The sequence below is a fragment of the Simochromis diagramma genome, unplaced genomic scaffold (assembly GCF_900408965.1).
Source record: "Simochromis diagramma unplaced genomic scaffold, fSimDia1.1 OVJJ01000822.1, whole genome shotgun sequence".
NCBI classification, from domain to species: domain Eukaryota; kingdom Metazoa; phylum Chordata; class Actinopteri; order Cichliformes; family Cichlidae; genus Simochromis; species Simochromis diagramma.
Genome location: NW_024387520.1, coordinates 2,549,418 through 2,565,643, shown reverse-complemented (window position 1 = coordinate 2,565,643; position 16,226 = coordinate 2,549,418). Strand labels below are relative to the sequence as shown.

Genomic DNA, 16,226 nt, shown 5'->3' with positions numbered 1-16,226 from the left:
CCTACAAAGTTTAATGCTCATCACCCTCGCTGTCTTTCAGCAGATGTGACATTAGTGTTTCAGCGGATTTCCCGAACATTTCCTCTTGGTGTTGCAGCTGCACTGTAGCAGCACTACGTATGATGTATGTACAGGAAGGCTTATAAGGCAACTACATCTTCTAAAAGAATGTGTTGTTTTCTCTCTCTCTGTAGAGCCCGACTGTTCCCGACATGCTCCGCTTCCCACATGTTTGGATGTCTTCACACCTATGTAAATAAACACCAATGGAAAAGCAGTTATTTGCTGGAGCTGTTTGTGCAGTGAGCTGCGTGTGCGTCGGTAGAGGGTGTGATTGTCTATAAAAGGAGCATCCAAAGCCAGTTGTTTAAAAATCCTAGTTGGACTGTTTCAAATCCCCCCTCCTCTTCTCAGTTTGCACTAAGCAAGAGGATATGTGTGTGTGTGAGTGTTTGTGTGTGTCGAGACTACATGGCAGGAGAGCCTTTCCAATCAGGGGAATGGGAAGGGGATAGATGCTGACAGACAGACAGACTTCAGACAGGCAGGGAGACAGAAGGATAGACGGTAGAGCACAGAAAGAAAAAGAGAGCTATATGGAGAGAAAGAGGAGGTGGGTGGAGTTACTCTGAAAGGGGGCGTGGACACACAGCTGTCACTCACTGGCGGTAGCCATGGAGAACGGGCGGTCCTGAACAGCAGGACATCCAATGGGAGACGACGCTGCTTGTGTCACCATGGTGACGGGGCTGTGCCCAGGGAGGTTGTGATGGGTTGACAGGTGCGTGACAATCGGAGCTCTCTGCAAGCATGTACGCCAAAGGCAAGAGTAGCAACGTGCCGTCCGACAGCCAAGCCAGAGAAAAGTAAGTTTTATTTATGGGGGAGGAAACCGCGGCTGTGAGGGAAGTTCACGAGCGGCCGGGGGCAGTCACACACAGAGCTGCGGGAGGGGAGGGCGCAAGGCGATACACTCAGCGGCGTGGGGCTCTCAGCTCAGCGCTGTGCACGGCTCAGAAAGTTGACTGCTTTGGGTTTTCTTTGAGAAAAGACAGACATTTTATCTGCCGGTTGTAAATGTTGTTAAGCGGGAAAGGTTCAGTTTTACCAAGCTTGATTCACCTTTCCAGAATTTTAATTCCAATGCGCTTTAAAAATAAAAATAAAAATAAATTACGAATCCAGCAAACACCTTCCTTTCTTCTGTAAATGTTTTGGCGTCTTGAGCATGTTGATTGTTTGATTTCATTCTCATTTTGTTCATTCTTTTTTCTTCAGTCATTATTAGTTTTGGCTGGTGTATGCTTTTCACACACGCGGTCAGGATCGAACAGTTTAGAGAGAAACTAGATGTTCAAGGTCTGGTGTCGGCGGCAGCAGCTGGAAAGTCCGCGCATTTGACCGCTCGAAAACTGCTGTGTTTGGAGCGTGTTGCTTTGCACAGAGGCTGCCTTGCTTCAGATGCCGTGTTCCGCGGGTCCGGTCCTGCTACAAGCTGCCCCAGATGGGGCTTGTGAAAACGGACAGTCACGCTGTCGTCGCGCTTGGGGAGACGGAGACTGTCGATCCGGTTATTTTAAAGTAGTTGGACACGTACTGTGGGTGTCCAGCAAATTTGTGTTGACATATCAGCTGTTTGTTTGTTTTTTTTTTTTTTATATATAATAGAAATGCTTGTCATGGCTGTACTGCCTGTGTGTCTTGTCCACTGACACGGGAGTGGAGGGCTTTTTTCTACCCTCCTGATTAAACAACAGCTTTTTTTTTTTTTTTTTTTTTTTAAACATTCTACAGTAAGGTCAGTTGCAATGGCTCCATGTGTTTTACGCATTTATCTAACCAGCAAATGATCCCTGGTTCGATCCCAAGAGGAGACACAAATCTCTTGGGGCTTGCTTCAGGAAGGGCGTCCGGCATAAAAATCAAATATGCGGTGCTACCCGCTGTGGCGACCCCATGTGAATAAGAGAGCAGTCGAAATTAGCTTTCTTTCTTTCTTTCTTGTAAGGTCAGTTGTGAAGGTGGACATGTTAGTGACATAAAATAGAGGCTGTGTTAATATTAACTGTGGTTGATAGCCTTTCTTTTTTTTTTTTTTATGCATGGGAACTAACAGGATATTCCCACACCTGATGCACTGGGTCAGGAGCATGTCTTTATTCAGCTTCACTGGCCAGGCTTCCTGCAGACAGGGTGATCACAGTTGTAGCCTGTGCTCTCCCTGTCTGCAGGGACAGCTTATTGCCACCTGTGAGAGTAGGGCAAAGTTAGTGCAGATATTGTCTGCACTATCGTCTCACTTTGACTGCCAGATACTGCAACTCGTTTATTGTGTCTTTTAAATCCAGTTCGCCTCCATTGGTCAACAGCGTGATTGAGTGTTCATCCCTTGAGCCCCATTCTTTATTCCAAATCAATATGAAAGGACTGAAAAGTGAGACTCTTATCGTTGCCTTATCGCGTGCACTGACTCAGAGGCTCCGATGGAGAGCTTCCTCCAGGCCTGGGAGATACTGTGTGTGAAAACATGCATGCATCTGTGTGCGCTCGTGTGTGTGTGTGTGTCTTGGCATAAGATTTTGAAGTGGTTCTGCAGTCTCCTGTGATGAAGTTCACATTTGCAAGCTGCTGCTAAAGGTACATCAGCACAAACAACAAAGAGGCAAAGCTATAATGAGGAGACACACTAACTTTATGTGACTAAACGTTTACATCAAAGTCGATTTATTTAATGGAACTGAGCCATCTACCTAGCGGATTGTTTAAATTGCGTACACGAGTTAGAGGTGAGCTCAAAGGGAACTTCTTACTTTTCCTGGTTAATTCAGACTTCTTTGCTTTTGCAGATCATTTTGTTATCTGTGTTTACACTTCGACGCAAGATTGATGTTCCACTGGGCATTACAGCCAAGGCCATGTCGACAAAAGAAGGGAACGCGTGTCAAGAAAACGCTAGATGAAAAGGCAGTGGAAGGCAACAAAATCGAGGAAGCCAAAAGTTTCATTTGTCTCTTAACAAGCAGCCTTGTTTATCAGTGGTGTGTATCAGAGGAGCAGAGCAGGCCCGGCGCTGCCGAGTCTTCAGTTGTTTCTCATTTCTGCAGCGCAGCAGGGGATCAGAGAGTGGGAGAGACAGAGGGCAACAACAGATTGAGGAGAAAAGGAAGGAGGAGGGGAGAGAGTAGGACTGAGGGAATTTGCTGGATCATTAGTTTACAGTGTTGTAGTATTGACCTCAGATTGGACCCCTGCGGACACGGGGCCCTGGCGTCTCGCCCATGTAGATACAGAGAAACTCTAAATACAACTGACCTCTGAAGATTTTATGTTTTTGTGTGTGTGTGTGATAAACATCTGAAACATGTAGTCTGTCCTTGCTAGAGATGCATTTTGGGAATATGCTTTTTTTTTCTATCTCATGTGTCCACACTATAAAAATTCAGTTCGTTTCAATTTTATTTATATAGTGCTAAATCACAGCAAAAGTCACTTGAAGCTGCTTTATATTGCAAAGTAAAGACCCCAAAATAATAGAGAGAAAACCCCAACAGCCAGATCACCTGCCTATTAACAAACACTTGGTGACAGTGGGGAAGAAAAACTCCCTTTTAACAGGTAGAAACCCGTGGCAGAACCAGGCTTAGGGGTGTGCAGGTATCTGATGTAAATGGTAGGAGCTGAAGAGAGAGCGAAACAATCCATAAAAGTTTATATTTCACTACAAACACAGATGTCACGCTTGAATTTAAAATCTTATTCAACTTTCTCTGTACAGTGTAACTAAGCTGCAAGATCATTTACAGTATTGTAGTGGGAATTATTATTTTCTTTCTTATTTGCATATATTACATGGCAAACATTAAGAAACACCCACTGCACAAAACATTTGAAGCACATTTTGCTGAAGGTAGGGGGAAAGCTGTTATCACTTATCAATTTCCTTTATATAATTTGTACCTTTCATGCTGGAGGATATGCAGATAAAGAGAAGCAGATGAGCGAGAAAAGGAAATGTTTTAAAGTATTGTTCTTCCCAATCATAAGAAATAACAATAATAATCAAAAACATATTGTCATACTCGTCAATTATGGTGTCACCGCATGCTGATTATTCAAGTTGGATGTGCCGCACAGTGTCTGGAACATATCTGCCTCCGAGAAAGGCGCAGAGACACACGGGCTTAGGAAGGATAGCTGAGATTTTGTTTGTGAGGCTCAAAGCCCCCAAAAGAAAGACATTTGAAATATTCAGGTGTGCAAAAACAGTAGCCCAAGTTGCAGACCACTTGCAGCAAGGTGTGTCTGGATGTCTGATGCTGAGTAAAACTTAAAAATATAATCCTGACGCATGCATTTTTAAAGAGAGTTTTCTCGTATTTATACCCTACGTCCGCGAATATCTGAGAATAGGCTGTCTTTATGCCTTTGCACCAGTAATGAACACTTTGTCTGGCTTTTAAGACAGCAACACTGCTCTGGTCTCGCTTCTCTCTCTGTGTGCTACCTGTGTTATGGTCTGCGCTTGATTTTGATTCAGAGTGACAGTACACGACCACTGACTGTGTACTGCAGTTGTTCAACGAGTGTAGGTTTCAGTCGCTGGCAGTTAGAGGACACATTCCACATAGTTCTGGGATTGTGGTCCTGACTGAGTTGCATTGCAGCACATAGTACAAATTCCTTTTCTCCTTTTTCCTGAGTGAGTATTGAGTCATGGAACAAACTGTGCCTCAAATGCTCACAGATGCTTGTTTTGTCCATTTTTCCAGTGCTCACAGCTCTATAAATTGCTTTTCAGGTGTTTCCTAAAGATCATGTAAAGTCAGGGTTTAAAAAACAAAACAAACAACCTATAGCATAGGAATGTGTAACTAGTATAGGTATGTGCCATTTCATTCAGTCTGGTTCAGGTACCAAGCATCAGTCTTGGTGCAGACTTAAGCATTTTCTGCTCTTGTAAGGATCATCATTCCACACACATAAGTGTACGCGCGCACACACACACACACACACACACACACACACACACACACACACACACACACACACACACACAGCTACTTCTAAACCGAGACACCTCAAAATCCTGCCAGGAGGCTGCCAATGCAGCATTGCGCAGACTGAGGCAAAGCAGTGCATGCTGGGAGTGTTTATCCGACAGAAGCAATTCAGGCTGCCACTCTGGCTCTGACAGTGAGTCGCATTACAGTGGAACTACAATAAAAATAGCTGTATCTCTCTCCCAGATGCACTCACGCACCGCAAGCTCACAATGCATTGGATAAACTGTGCAGGGAATCACATTTTCCCCATGCCAGCTGCCACCTGATGAATGTAATTGATGAGGGGTTTTTTTTGTTTTGCTTGTTTTGTTCACTACATTTCGTCGTCCTTGAGCAATGATATAGGTGCAATCATTAGAACAAAGAGGAAACCTATTTGTTATGGCAGGAGCAAAAGAATGTAGCCCGAGGGTAAACATATGTTGCTGGTCAGCTTGGATGGTAAAATGAGAGGTTAAGTATGGGAAATAAGCATGAAAACGTGAATGCTGGAAGAGTTTAAAATTTGAAATAAACTCCACAGCTAAGCGGTAAAAAAATGAAAAGGGACGGACGGATGAAAGAAAGATTAAAGAGGTTTTTCTTTCTTTCACTGAGGTCAGACGAGGTCAGGTGATGTCCTACAGGACCGCACGGTCTAATGCTCTGTAATGGCTCTGTGTCGAACCTCCCCACTCTATACACAAATCCCGCTCTCCATGGATCACTTACATTGGTAAGTGGCCACACCTGGTTCTGTTGGCTCAACTCCAATGCATAAGCCCCATACATAAGATCCACGTGGTAGGCCTCAGCATGAGCTTTTCCTTTTGTTTAAGTGGATAAAGAACAATATAAATGTGCGTGATTACGTGTCTGCGGATCTGTATTAATCTTTGCTGTTCTGGTCAATAGAGAGGATGCTACATGTGTTAGCCTGCAATCCCATCTGAGCTGTCTGCTCACAGCACTTTTCTCCATATGCTTCATCCCTCAAAATCAACCTCCATCTGTCTGTCACGCTGCCATTGTGGATGTGAACTACAACATCCAGTGATCATTACACAGCTAATAGCCTTGCCAGCTCTCAAGGGATGCCTCGAGAACAACTGTTAGAACACGGAGAACTGTCACCGCTCTCTGTCGTCGGCGTTCGCCAACACTGACTGTCAGTGAAAGATAGCAACTTAAAACTGCTTCTAGTGTAATCGCCACAGTGTTTTTAGATTAGCATCAGTCTGGGATTACAAGAAAACCAGAGGAGAAATGCAGCTCTGGTGTATTTTCTTTCTGGGGTATACAGAGCTCTCTTCAAATCAAAGTGATAATGACAGTTTGACAAGGCTTTGATAGAAAACACTTTTTAACCTGCTGAACACATAGAAGGCTGGTAAAAGTCCTCTTTTATCTGCTGGCATCCCTCCTAGTTTCTCTCTTATCCCTTCTGCCAGAGATGTAACTTGCCACAGAACTGCTATCAAAGCGGCGGCCTCTTATTGAGCTGTATGAGGCAGAAGGGAAACGGCCTCTGATCGACGCAGGGAGGAAAAAAAGGTCTGATGTGTCAATCAACACACAGGACCCTGAAGAAGGCACCCTCACAGGACGCCTTGGGGTCCTTGGGAAGGATCGACGTGACAAAAGGCCTCTGTCGGCATCAGATAGCATGTGGGAAAGAAGGAGAAAAGAACAGAAGAGGGCATGGCATCCTGAATTTCTTTTATCGCTTCCCAAAAAATAGGCTAAGGATGAGAGAGTTTATCACCTTGTGCTGGTCCCTTAGGACCCCATGGGTGTCCCTGAGTGCTTTTGTTTTAATTAGAAACACATTATCACATTATTTCTCTTGTTCTCTTCTCTTCTCTTCTTCTCTTCTCTTCTCTTCTCTTCTTAAGTTAGAGCTGCTGTGCTGCTCGTGGTTTTAAAGCTGTGCACAAATGCCCAGTTTTAAAGGTGTTTCGTCTCTCAGGCAGTCTTTTCTCATGGCATTTGATGTTGTTTTGTCATGAAATTCTCATGGCATTTGATGTTGTTTTGTCATGAAATTACCCAGACTAACTTAAAAAACATGTTTTGGCCAGATCTTCCACCTCTAGGTATGATGAGACACAAAAGAGAAATGAGGGAGGCTGGGGATTTCATAGTCCGCCTTGATGACCTTGAATGGGATCCACTATCAGCACTGTCTGGCTTTGTTAGGTGATATCGGCCGTAGCTCTCGTGGTTTATGTCAGGAAGTTTCTTTCTGGTGACACCAAACATGCACAGCTTTGCTCCAAACCACAGCACAGTCAGGGATGCTCTCCCTCAAAGCATTTCTGTGACTGGAGAGCTCCAGGCAAAAGTAAACTCCATTAATGGAAACACACACAGACTCGGGCCAAGAGTGCTTTTAGATGATCTAAAGCGTGTTTTTGTTTGTCAGTTTAAAGCAGTATTTTCATATTGCACTCTTTAATTTCTTTTTAAATCAGCGTGTATTTAAAATATCACACTTACATTTACAAAAACTCTTCCCTTACCTGATATAACTTGCATTGCTGTAGTAAGCACCGTAGTGTAACTGCAGATGCTGCTCTGCCTGCCTCCCCAACCCCAGCCTGCTGAGTATAGTGGAGGTTGGTTGGAGGCCTCTCTGCTGATATTCGTCCATCATTGATATGCAAGCTGCATCGCACAGGCACTAGCGCAAGGTTAAGCATGCGTGACGACCAGGCTTCGGAACTGCTTCAGACACTCTCTCTCTATCCCTCTCTCGCTCCTGCACCCACATGCAAAAACACATTATTTTTCTTTGCTTCCTCACTACCTTGCCCTCATTTCTCCTCTGTCTCTTTCTCACTTGTCCCTGCTAATTTCTGAGAAGTAAAGCCATGGAGTTGTCCTCTTTTATTTTAGATGCATCGTCTTTAGATGACAGGCTGTCTGCCCACTGATCCCTGCAAAGTCCATGGTGACATCTCATTTCTCCCCAGTGAAATCCAAGATGGAATATCCTCGTGTTTAGGATTTAAATCGCTTAAAGTCCACTTAATGACAATTTCTACCATTGAAGAGCAGGAAGGACAAAAGAGTGAGACCAGGTGGGCAACAGGGACGCAGCAGGACTCACCAACTCTGATCCAGTGCTAGCTACACGTGAATTAGCTGGAAATATTGTGTACAAAAAGTGTGTTTTAAAAAATATGTTCTTAGTGTGTGTGTGTGTGTGTGTGTGTGTGTGTGTGTGTTTTTTAATTATCGTAATTTGCAGACACTTTGGTGCATACATTTTCTGCAAATTTTTACAACCTCATGTTACAGAAAAACATTCCTCTGAATGGTTAGTCATTTATTTCTACTTCCTCCAGAGCCTTCATACAGGCCTTAATAGCTTCACATTTCTCCCCAAATTGCTTCAGATTGCCTTCATCTGTATCAGCTTTTTTCAATCTCATCTCGAAGCTTTGTTGTTCAAAAGAACAGAGGCCTATTAGAGTCCCGTAGACAGGAATTCAAATCCTATAAGATTAGAGTGGTGCAGTCCTCCCAGTCATCTCCTTCTCCCTCTGTTTTTAATTGTCGTTGATTGTGGAATGCTGTATTGTGCGAGTCGAACAAAGATTGTGTGCCACCGGACGATGTGTAGAGCTAGCAGGAGAGGAGCGCGTCCCACGCCGTCGCATTCCAGGTCCTGCGTGCTGCTGAATGACAGACCGAGCTCAGTAGAGGGAATGGCAGTGGATACATGCCACAGTGTCAGTGTGTTTGGGCAAGAGTGTGTGCATGCAGAAGAAAGCAAGAGAGAAAAATGCTGTATATGGTGAACAATAAAGAAATTGAGTGATTGCATGTCTAAACAACTAAATGCTGTCTGAACAATGGATGTCCACCCAGATATAAAACAGGACAAATGAAGAAAAATCATATTTCTTATGTTGGAAAAAAATCCTTCCCATTTCTTCTTTTTAATTCTTATTAGTGAAGACTTTTTACTAAGGATTTTTTACTCTTTATTTCTTAAATATACTTTTATTATTAGGAGTGAATTTCAAAGCAAAACTGAATTTCCTCCAACAGAAAAAGCAAATTCATATTGAATATGTACTGCTCCTTAAACACCATAATGGTTTGTTTAAATAAATACTACATTTATGGGTTTTTTTTTTTTTTTAAAAATCACCTTTTGAACTATCTTATTGCTACAAGTATTGGTTTATTGGTGGGTAAAATGAAGGCATAAAGTAGGGGTAAAACCATAACTCCGGTCCTCCTAATCCAATGACGGGGATGAATTTGCTCCACTTGTTGAATGGCTCAGTTGCCTCTGTGTGAACGCCACCTCTCTCGCATACCTCATATTTATCAGTTGCACTTCCAGTCGTGGTGGAAAAGCGATTTCCTTTTTTATTCTTGCATAATGTTGCTTTAACTCTCGTATTTTCCAGTAAACTCTTGAGAACAGACTTTTGCAGTGATTAAGCGAGTATGATCACTAAGTGTCGCCATCAAAGTTCTCTCTGTAAACAGCAGTTTAATATTCCGGGGTTTATGGCTGTATTGCATTCAAGATTTACTGTAATAGCTTGTAGAGAAAGTTGAACAAGGAAAACTCTCCTAAAAATCATTGGTGTTCTTTCAGCTGTGAAATTAAACAAACTCCCCACGAGAGGTGACTCAATCTGAACAAATCAAAGCCAATGAAATGGAACTCAAATTAAGAAAGTGATGGATTTGCCTACCCCATTATTTGATTTATCCACTTTACATGTTCTGCAAACAAATTACAGTTGCAGGAGGGGGGGAAAACTCACTGGCTGAAACTTATGTGTAAATGACAGACTTTCACATGAAGGACACAACAGAAATTTTTGCTCACTTACACTGTTGGTAAACAGTGAGTTACTCATCACGCTCTCTCGCCATCTCCCTCTGTTTTCTCCCCTCTCTGATAAGCTGGCATTTCCTGTTATCTCAGCCCTGGGCATTGTTGTCTGCTCTGTGATACAGTAGAGTCTCTGCACTGCTGACAGAACAAGAGCTGTTTCACTCTGTCTGATTGTGCTTGTATACGGCAGGGAGCATTGCTTCCTTTTTACATTTCTGTTCAAGTCTTAATTGCAACCCCCCCCCCTTCTCCTCGGTTAGACGGCGTTCTGTCTGTCGACTGTTTCTCATGTGATCGTAACGGCCTTTGGGTGTAGCTTTTTGAGGACACAGTGTGTTCTGTCCTTAGAGCACAGGGTGGGGATTCACAACTGCAGCTGCATTATGGTTAGAGTATCTTGATTAGTTGGCTTTTATCATTGTCTGCCTGTAGCTTAGCTTATGTCGTGAGCTGACGCTATTCTTGTGTTAGTCATATCCTGTTTCAGTGCATTTGCAGTGCACTGTAGTTCCCAAACTGTGGAATTTTTCAGCTTTTCTAAATGGAATATTTTGGGCCTTTTAGAGATATGTTAATAAAACCGTTTTACACATAGATTGCGGAGCGATCTGTAATTAGAATTCATCCGGGAAACTAAAACTTAGATTTAGTCTTTCATCAGCATTTATGAAATAATTTATAATTCAAACATAATAAGCTGTGCTTTTTTTAAATATTTGTTGTTCAAGCAGCTATTTTACAGCATTTATTTTCACCTTGTATTGGAGTATCCCAAGGGAGGTTGCGGGAGGAGAGGATTCTGGGATCTCTAGTTAATGAAAGGTAAACACAGAGTCTACACTGAGGTGAGCCAAAGAATGCAGGACTCTTCCTCTCTGTCAGGATATGAGCTTCATTCTTTTGACTTTAACACATGATATCTCACCTTTGGCAATTTCTCATCTTTGCTGGAGCAAGGTTTCAGTGAAAAACTACTTTATGATTTACAGTCAAGAAGAGTTTTTACCTTTAACTCTTTTCCGCTATAAAGATGATATTTGATGACCTTCCTTGTACCCTTAAGACATGGGTTGATGACCGTTAGAATAGTTTCTGGGTTTTTCAGAGGGCAGCTGCTTAGACAGAGACCACCCTCACTAACTCCTGAGGCACAGCCAGTCATTTTGTTCTATAAGACAGCCTGAAATATGACACAAAATGCTCAGGTTGGAAAAGAGTTTCCTCCTTAGTAGACTTTCAAGAGGTAAAGAGTTAACGTTCAAACTATGTAACCCTCCATCTTAGTGGTTTATCAGCTAATTGCGAAATTGCTGGTCAACCTGTAACAGCTAGCGTCATTCAGCTCAACCATTCTTAACCAGCGCTGGCTGCTGTGTTTTGTTTTTTGGGGTCTTTTTTTGCCGAGCCGGTTATAGAGCATTCAGGCTTGTCGCTAAGCCAAAACTTCACCAAGGGCTTTACTATGTGATGTGGAACGAGAGGGATAAAGGCTACGACAAACATTTGCTCTGTAAAGCAGCACATGAGACCATCTCGGTGCAGACGAAACGCTGAAGACGAGCAGATAAAACACAGTTTATTTTACTACAAGTGTCTTTCCTCAGGCTGTTTCCATGCTGGATTATAACATGTGTTTTGTTAATCTTCAAAGATGTAGTGAACTTTTCCCTCCCGCTCCTCCCAAACTCTCAGCTACACGCCAAACCTGCAGCTGAAGTAAGCCCGCGCGGAGACGAGTCGGCATCAGAGAGAATATACTTTATACAAATATCTCTATTCAAGTGCTCGGAGCCATTAGAGAGATCCCAGGGGACATGGTGGAAGGGTAATGGAGAATATAGATTTAACTTGTGACCATCAGCAAAAATGCCAATTAGAAATGCATCAGTGAGCGCCGGCGATAGAGCCACAGCACACTGCCAGTTGGGGATTAATTTAAGGCATGAATTTGACTAAGATGTTGCAAGAAGTTAAAGGATCTAATGAAAGTCTTTGAACAGTTTTGTCAAGTAATAAATCATCACCGGTGATCAAAGTTTTCTTCTCTACAGTGACGCAAACTTATCCACACGCAAGTGTTCATTGTATTTTTGCCAGTCTTTGGCTTAAATAACAATAAAAGCCTCTCAAAGGCATTACGGCCAATTAGAATCTGTGTTTAAACATGAAAAGGCAAAAAAATGCCTTATTTAGTGAATTTGGCAAATTCAGTAGATTCAACGCGTGCTCTCAAGCTCTTTTGAGTCACATTTGGTTCCCCTTTTACAAATCCTGTGTTACGGTGAGCGACAGCAGCACGGCTGCTCATAATGTTGTCCTCTTCGGTTTTGCTCACTGGCTGCAGCATCACTCCTCTTCTGCTCAGTCCTGACCTCCCTCCACAGCTCCTTTCATTAATCATTTACTCTCTACCTCTCTCTTTCTCTTTCAGCCTCCCTCTTCTTCAGTCTCATTTGTCTCTCTCTTCCTCTCTGCCCCCTGGATCTCCTGTTGCTGCTAATCTTTATCTATTTATCTTTCTCTCCATCCCTCCATCTTTATCTCCCTTTTGACTGGTAAATTACCAATCTTTGTCCACTCTCAGTGCTGTCGGGGTGCATCATTGCCTCTCCCTTCTGTAATCTTCCCTTTCTGGAATTTTCTGCCTGACTTTTTGATCCTGTATGAATTTGTGCTCTGAGAATAGCTTATATTAACATGTGCTGTAGGCGGCGCACAACACTTTCAAGCGATTTATTTACTCGCACCTATAGCTGTCAAACTCCCCCTGCACAGATTCATTAAAACTATACCTAATGAAAGCGCTTCACGGATAAGTCTACTGGAACCTGATTTTTCCATTTAAAGTGATTTGGCCGTGATCCCAGTGTGGTACCTTTCCCAGACAAGGTGTGTGCATAAGTAGTCCTGTGTTAATGATATTCTTTGGTGTATAAAGACTCTATAAGCCCCATGGTTGTTTGGACTCTTGTTTTTTTTTTCTTCCCTCTGTTGTTTTCCTGAAGCTCTGCGTATAAGATGAATAATTCAGCATTGTAATGGGTCTATATTTGTCGTTGTTTATCTTGCCTCTGTGCCCCCACCACCCTCATCGCTGCCCCACCACCATCTCCTCCAAGCTTTCACTTGTCTGTCTGTCTGTCTGGCGAGCGGAGCTGCTCTACCCGCAGAGGATGCTCCACTTTAATGAATGAAGTGAAGTCATTTAGCAGGGCTCTTAATGGCACATAAAGCCCCGCTGCTAGGCTTGATTAATCAGGGAAAGTGTTTGGCTGTCACACACAGGGCTGTCCTCAGCAGGGGCAGCAGCTTGATCGCCGCGCTCCCTTTTATGGCGGGGTCCCTCTCTGTCCTCGCCAGATTCATCAGGAGCCCGAGCTGCCGGAGCCTCACAGAGGCTTGATTTGGAGAGATGGATCCCGTAGCATTCAGTGTAGGCTCGGCACGACGAAGACGATAACGCTGACGATCATACCTCTAACTCAAAGACAGGTGTCTGTGATTTGTGTTGCCATTGTGGCCCAGCGCTGTGTGTTGGGGTGTGATATCACTTAGGATGCCTCAAGGATGTAACGAAAACGGTGTAAAACATTGTGTGTTTTAGGTGGCTGGGTGATAATTAATAAAAAAGAAAAAAATCCAACTAAAAAACAGTAAATGTGTTGATTTGTTAAATTCTTTTTTTTTTTTTTTTAGCACTCCCAAATGCTGATCTCAGTACCTGCCTCAGAATTTCTGTGAGTCAGGTAATAAAAAAGCAGCCATGTGGTTGTTTTGTACCTATATTTAAAGCCTGCTTTGACATAACGATGACCAGTCTCTAATCAAGCATTTGCATGATGCTAATTGGTAAAGTGGCTCAGTTTTATGCAGGGCGCCTTCCTCTATACTTGTGATTACTGCTGTCACTGTCTGTATTGCATCAGTCACATATGCTGCAAAATTATGTAACATGGCAAAAGTCTAAAAAAATAATAATAAATCTCAACATTCAGCTGTCAAGCTGCAGAGGATCGCTAAAGTAGATCCTCACTGAGACGAGCTGGAAGGCGCTGAGTGATGGGATTGCATTTTTTTTTTTTTTTTAATTAACATCACACAAATGAAAGCAGAGCATTCAGAATGAGGCTGTCCACATTTATGTATTATGACTTTCACCAAGCTGGAGTTTACTGCAGGTCTAATTTGCAGTGTTACTGCTATTATATTGAATTCGGAGGAGTAACATTTTTTTTTAAATTGCTTTCATTGCTTTTTTATTTCGTGTACGGTCGCTTGAAAGCAAAGCGCTTCAAAGACACTACAGCTCTACTTCACTGTGGCACATTTGCTAAAATTATTCTTTGCTGTGAAAACACACAGCAGAGATTTAAGATGCTAATTTAGTGGGTTTTTTGGTTTTTTGTGTGTGTAGGTAAGCATATCCAGGAGATAACTACAGCGTATAACTTCCTGTCTGTGACTTGGTTCAATAGGATTACTTTTCCATTGTTATTACCTCTTCACAGGACTCTTTAAAATGCGTTTATAAAAATATAATGAAATCCAGCGCATACACCACGGCATGCTACGCTTGTGTAGCTTCCAGTCCATCCTGTATGTTATGATTTCAGCACAGCATGTAGTCATTTGCTTTTTCTCTTCAAAAAACGGTAGGAATCACTTCTACTGTAGCTCCGTAGACTTTTTTTTTCATTGCAGGGTTTTGTGTTAATTTGCAGAAGGAGGTCACAGCAGGGTGCTTGACTAACTGAGACACCGCTCAGTGAGAATCCTCAACATTAGAATATGAAAGTTTACAGATCTCATGAGGATTCATCTCGGGGCTCATCCGCTAGCACCCATCACCTCCATCCTTTTTTTTTTTTCCCTCTCCGTCTCTCTAATCCCTCTTCTTCTCTCTCTGCTTGTCACCAAAACCTTTCATCTCGCTCTGTTATACTCCTGTCCCACCATCGCTCTCTTCCTCTTTAATTTTTCTCTGTAATTTTCCTCCATCCTGACAACGACAGAGGGATATGGTTCTTATATGAATGTATGTCTTTTTATCTTTTTATGGTTGTTTAATACACGAGCAACTCTGTACTGAACACATGTTCAGAGTACTGATCACGTGTCCAACCTGTGTTTGACCAATTCATGAGAGAAGTTGCAAGTTAATCCCTGGTTGACAGCATAGAGAGGCTCTAATCTCCAGCTGTTCCTCGAAAGACAGAACGGTAAATCACTGCACTGAATTTTTATTTTCACTCGTTTACACACACACACATTTATTTTTAGACATGTCAGGCAGTTGCTACATTCAAAAATACTTATATAATTATAATAAAGTTTAACAATATTTCTGTACGTTGTGCAAATGCCACATTCCTAGAGCAACGTAGTGTTGGACCCTCGTTCAGCCGAGGTTGAAAAGCCGAGGCCTCAATTAAAAGATTTACTTTCAGTGAATTTTGATCTTCTGTATGACTTGAGCAGAAAACCAGCAGTTACTTGCCTTTCATTTTTCTTTTTTTCTAAAGGCTAGACTGAATGTAAGTAATTTTCCTGCTGAATGTGTAGGAGTATTGCAGATTAAGTGCTACAGTATGTGTCCAAACCTGTAGTAACATCGAAATAGTTGTTTTAACGATGTGACAGGAATTAATCGTTAAAGGTGTGCTTATTTAATTGTTAGGTCCAAGGCAATAATCATGGTTGTGTTTGCCTTATTGGAAGATAATGATGACCGGGAAGGGGGGGGGCGCGATTTCTTGTTTCGAAAAGTTAGCTTCTTTCTTTCTTTTAACATTGCCTTGCTAAAATATGCTTCCCTGGAAAAGATGACGTGTGCATATGTTGAGAACCTGTAAACACCTTTCACCCTCATACCAAGGAGTTGCAGGCTTTTGATCCAACCACCGATAACAAGCCGGATGGTCCCTCTGTGAGGACGCAGGTTTTTCAAAAGACATTACAGTTTTTCCATTTTGCCTCAGTCCATTTTAAATGACTTCAGTCCACAGAGGACACGGGCGTTTCTGGATCATGTTTACATATGGCTTCTTCTTTGCATGATAGAGCTTTAACCTGTTCTGAATGCAGTGCTGCCCGAGGGCCCAGAGATCGCGAGCATCCAGTATTGATTTTCAGCCTTGTCCTTTGTTCACAGATTTCTCCAGATCCTCCGAATCTTTTCCGTAGACAATGAGATACTCAGTCTTCACAATTTTCCTTTTAGAAAAAATATTAAGGAATTGTTCCACAATTTTCAGAGATAATTTTTTCGAGGTTGCTGAACGTCTGCCCATCGTTATGTCTGAAATGCCCTTATTATA

General features: G+C 42.5%; 1 protein-coding gene across 1 annotated transcript in view; it reads left to right on the top strand.

Moving 5' to 3' along the window:
* The first annotated feature begins 552 nt into the window (after nt 1-552).
* Nucleotides 553-16,226, top strand: part of si:ch211-130m23.3 (uncharacterized protein LOC558547 homolog) — a 58,584-nt gene continuing 42,910 nt past the window's right edge. Inside the window, exon 1 of the mRNA XM_040019153.1 lies at nt 553-866. Coding sequence (XP_039875087.1) covers nt 811-866 — 56 coding nt within the window. The 5' untranslated portion in view covers nt 553-810. The remainder of the gene's footprint in view (nt 867-16,226) is intronic.